This window comes from Pseudorasbora parva, chromosome 1, assembly GCF_024679245.1.
Source record: "Pseudorasbora parva isolate DD20220531a chromosome 1, ASM2467924v1, whole genome shotgun sequence".
Taxonomy (NCBI): domain Eukaryota; kingdom Metazoa; phylum Chordata; class Actinopteri; order Cypriniformes; family Gobionidae; genus Pseudorasbora; species Pseudorasbora parva.
The window spans coordinates 52,554,066-52,559,358 of NC_090172.1; the positions used below are offsets into that span (position 1 = coordinate 52,554,066).

The 5,293-nt window shown below is 39.1% G+C and overlaps 1 protein-coding gene across 2 annotated transcripts in view; it reads left to right on the forward strand.

The window, feature by feature from the left end:
* furina (furin (paired basic amino acid cleaving enzyme) a) overlaps nt 1-3,557 on the forward strand; it is a 130,126-nt gene extending 126,569 nt beyond the window's left edge. For both annotated transcript variants that reach the window (XM_067445170.1, XM_067445169.1), the window contains exon 16: nt 175-3,557. In XM_067445170.1, coding sequence (XP_067301271.1) covers nt 175-794 — 620 coding nt within the window. In that variant the 3' untranslated portion in view covers nt 795-3,557. The remainder of the gene's footprint in view (nt 1-174) is intronic.
* Nucleotides 3,558-5,293: the final 1,736 nt, after the last annotated feature.

The following is a 5,293-nucleotide window of genomic DNA, read 5'->3' on the forward strand; positions in this document are numbered from 1 at the left end:
TGTTCCAAGTGGAAACATGGTTTTAGGTTTTTTTTTTTAAATGGAGGTTGGGTCAAGTTGATTTTCTGTGAAATCAACAATACGGTTTATACTTGTATTCAACCCAGAACAATTTTATACCTGTACTGAAGCTTTATAAATGATTAAAGTTTACTTTTATTCCTCCTCATGCAGAGTGCAACCCTGGCTTCTACTTATACCTGAAGGGCTGTGTGAGAGACTGTCCAGCCGGATTCACCCCGGGCACCCGTTCCACCTTCCTCCCTAACAATGAGGTGTCGTCCGTCCCACACCCCGCCTGCCTGCCCTGCCACCCCGTCTGTCTCACCTGCAGTGCCACGGGGGCTCAGGACTGCCTCTCCTGCCCACCTCACAGCCACCTGGACGCCGTCACCAGCTCCTGTCTGCATCAAAACCAGATCCTGCGTGAGTCTCCAGACGGCGGACCGTTTCAGATGCTAGGTGACGGCTTGTCCCGGAAACTCCACCCCAAGCTCGACTCTCGCCTGCCTGCTACCGTGGCGGTGCTCAGCTGTGCCTTCATCGTAGCTACGTTTGTGGGTGTGTTCAGCATGCTGCAGCTGCACACTCGCAAACAGAACAAACTGCACTCTACAGAAGCGGGGCCAGGATCTGGATTACTGGTCGGGTTCGGCTTGAACCGCACCGCAGTTGCCTACAAGGGCATCCCAAACGTTTGGCGGGAAGACGAGGGCAATTCCGAGTCTGAGAATGAGGAATTCGAGATCCACAACGAGAGGACTGCCTTCATCAAAACACAAAGTGCTCTTTAACCATGTTCCTCCCTCTCTAGCCTCTACTGCACTGTTGTCTCTCTTTTTTTGTGTGTGGGTTTTAATTCTGGGGTTTGTCTGAACATATCTCACTTTTGGGGCATTTTGGTTTGTTTTTCCCAACTGTTTTAGTTATTTGAGCCACGATTCACCCGGGCGTTGACCTCTCGGTGCCTCAACATGGAAAGCTTCCAAACACAAGCGACAGGGACAAGCCGAAACGACAATAAACATGGTTATTATTTTGGTCTCTTCCTCTTGCCTAGTGAGATTAAAAAAAAAAAAAAAAAAGATCTAAACATTTGCATAAGAGAAAAACAAAGCTTTTCTTTGAGCAAGTGAGAAATTGTGTGAGTGCGAGTGAGTGACTGAAACTACGTTTATATGAAGTCAGTCAGTGCTGCAGTGGGTCGGATCCACTGGCTTTGCGCAGGGAGCCTTTTAGAAGAACATATCACTATTTCTACATGGTCAGATGAGAGGAGAGCAGTGTGTTGTCTTTCACACATTTATAGACCTTACTGCTCCCTATAGAGCATCTATGTTGCTGAATTGATGATTGTTCTTTTATGTAGGCTGTTTAAAGGAATACTTCTCCAAAAGATACAACTTCTGTCACTATTTGCTCATTCTCTAACCCTCATGCCATTGCAAACCTGCATGACTTTTTGTCCATTTGCTTTGTGTCCATATCAGCAAAACTAATGGGGACTAGGGCTTTTCAAACTGTTTATTGAAGTAAAGTCAAAAAGTGGTCTAGTATATTTATTTAAATCACATTTGGGTGATGAGGCCATACGCATATATTTTATAGGTGTGTACTGTAACATAGTGCACCAACTTCTGCACTATGTTCACTATGTAATTCCGTTCAAATATGGCTCATCAAAATGTTAAATGACATCAAACCTTTATAGTTGTTGTTTATACTTCTTAAATGTTTTCCTCATGCAAAATAGATATGACATCAAAAGACTTGAAATATAGTGCACAAGTTTTATGGACCACTTTTATTTTGCTATTATTGTCTTTTTTTGATGCCCGATAGCCTCCATATTCTTTTTTTTTTTTTTTTTTTTTTTTACTTGCTCTGGTGATTCTACAAAATGACTTGTTCCATTAAAGCAAGATCTCATGCAGGTTTGAAATAACATGAGTGAGTGAATATGGTAAATATTTTCCTTTTTGTGTGAGATACTGCTTGCGGATTACAGTACCCCTGCGCTCTTTGACTGTATATAGGGGAAAAACTCTGATGTCGGCCAGCCTCTCCGAGCCAATTAAATTCTGTCCTCCAGTTAAGGGTTTGAAACATTAGAAAAAATCTTTGCTAAAGGCCAATCCTGAAAGCCTGGCTTCTGTTTTGTTGTGTTTATAATGATTATATATAGAGATGTTGGAGGTTTTGCTCTGCTCAGTATGGGTGTCTTTTTGAAATAAATCATAGAACAGGCTCTAATGATTACCAGTGAGCAGCTGTCAGATATCATTTTTGGTTCATTTTTATCAGCTCAACAGTCATTTCTTCAGGTCATTTTCTTAGCTTACTACTGTTTATTATTAGTAATATGCTCTTGTCAGCTCATCTGCATCTTGCCCAGAATATAGTAGTTGTTTTTCTGTTTTTATCTGAATCACATATTTGTGATATTACATATGGTGGTCTTATGCAGTATCTTTATGAAATGACAATGCTATCTATCAAATCTGTGCAATAGAGACCCAAAAGAGTTACGCTAATGGAGTTGGAGTCCAGCTTCTTTTATCATATTATATCATATCATAGTGATTTGCAAATAGATAAGGAAACGGCTGTGGCCAGTCCACAAACGACTTGCACCATGTTTAGCCTTGCCTTAGCTTAGTGGGGTAGGGCAACCAATTTTTCTTTTCTTTACACTATCAATGCATCAGCACAGGCTTATCTTAGCTTATAATATAATGTGTCCTTATAGTGTAAGCTCTGTAAACCAACAGAACATCTTCATGTACAATATCCATTTTCACAGTTGTAAAATAATGTAAGAATTTACAACAATTTTGACCCCACTGAGCTCTTTCGGCACCCCCCTGCAGTAATGATTTGGAGTGTTTTGAAAAGTGTGTAAAAGCATGACCAAAGACCACAATATGGAAACCTGCTTGCCTGGTGTAGTGGTTACATGACCTGGAAAAAAAAAAACCACTGAGTAAATTAATAAACAACACAATGGTCGGGGTGGGTTTATTTTGTGTGTGTGTTTGGTGGTTGTTGTTTTTTTGTTTTTTAAGGTTAGTTGCAGTTTTTAATTGGATTAAAAATGCTTCTAATGGGCTGTTAAATGACATTTTAGCAGGTGTGGTTGAAGTCAAAATATTGGTGTTGAGAAAGCAGATTTCACTTAAGCCACATGCAATATGCTTTCACCCCGATGATGCGATGATTGCATTGCGCTGTGTGTGTGTGTGTGTGTATGTGTGTGTGTGTGTGTGTGTGTGTGTGTGTGTGTGTGTGTTCAAAAAGAACCTTCTGGAGTAAGATAATTATTTTCACCTTTATTTGAAGAGTCAACTGATGCATGTAGATCCCCAAGTATAAAACACCAATCATTTATATGACTACCTGAGATGGGACAACGATATAAGGCCTATTTTTGTACTATATATGGTGCATTGTCATTTACATGTAATTTAAAGATTATTTCGCTCTTTTTCTTTTTATTTAATTGATGTCAATATGCGAATTATAGATTATACAAAAAATAAAGATCTATGCAAACTTCATTTCTTTTTTGTGAGTTCTTCATTTAATTTTCTGTCAGACAATATCATAGGCCACACTTTCAGTAGTTTGTGTGTGAACTAAGATGAGTATTTTTAAATGCTCTTGTCAAAGGTAAACGTACAAAGGTGACTTTTTAAAGGTTGTAAGACAGGTCTAGCATCCTGTTGAGGTTAAAGTGTTGCTTGCATAGTCTTCAAAGGAAGTTTTTTTCTGTACATAAAGGATGTGTTAAACTGAGAAATGTAGAACAATCTTCTGACTGGTCAGCGTTTCTGCCAATTATTTGAAGCGTGATTCGAAAATATTACTAAAATGAAACCAGAACAAAACATTTCAGGCATTGCCCGTTTTGCAACAAAAGTGTACTTCCAGACGACTTCCCTCAGTTTGTACAATGTTACATAAGTGGTGCAAAATATGTGTAATCCTCAGCAAAACCATGCTCACTGAAAAAAAATGTCTATGATTCATCATCCTTTTGACCAAACCATTAAATCATGACCGTGGCATGCTGTATCTTTTGATATATTGTTGTGTATTGTGCTAATTAATTGAGATTTCTTACAGCTCTTACAGGTTTTTGGCCTTGTCTGTTCCGTTGCTTCTATTACTCTCTCCTTTTTTGTAAGTCGCTTTGGATAAAAGCGTCTGCTAAATGATTAAATGTAAATGTAAATATTGCCTGCTGATGTGGGCATTTCTTATTCATTTAACTTGTATAAGCACATACAAAGTCTTGGCTTATATATATATATATATATATATATATATATATATATATATATATATATATATATATATATATATATATATATATATATATATATATATATATATATATATATATGCATGCCTCCATAGACTGGACTTGTTTGTTCAACACATCCCACAGATGCTTGATTGGATTGAGATCTGGGAAATTTGGAGTCCAAGTTAACGCATCAAATTTGTTGCTGTGCTCCTCAAACCATTTCTGCTTTGTACAGTAGTAGGGAGCATTATCCTGATGAGAGAGGCCACAGCCACCAGGAAATACCATAGGGTGTACATGGTTTGCAACAATGCTTAGGTAAGTGATATGTGTCAAAGTAACATCCACAGGGATAGCATGACCCAAGGTTTCCCAGCAGAACATTGCCCAAAGCATCACAGTGCCTCTGCTGGCTTGCCTTTTTCCCACAGTGCATCCTGGTGCCATGTGTACGTTCCATAGGTAAGTGATGCACCCGGCCATCCATGTGATGTAAAAGAAAGCGTGTTTCATCAGACCAGGCCACCTTCTTCATTAATGAGCCTTGGCTGTCCATGACCGGTGTCTATCATGTCTATCGCCGGTTCACCACTGTTCCTTCCATGGACCACTTTTATATAGACTAACCACTGCAGACCAGGAACACCACACAAGAGCTGCAGGTGTGCTCTGACCCAGTCGTAGCCATCACAATTTTGCTCTTGTCAAACTTGCTCAAATCCCTACGCTTGCCCATTTTTCCTCCTTCTAGCACATCAACATTGAGAACAAAATGTACACTTGCTGCACTATATCCCACCACAGGTGCCGTGATGTTATGCCTGATCGGTGTATATAACCTCTACATTTCATCCTCTATTTTTAAATCCAATAATGTGATGCCATGAGCTTATTATTTTAATTTTACTGTTTAAAAATCGTTTTATTCATATGAATACTTATGAATAAACAAGAATATCATCATTCCTTGCAGAGTATAACTGT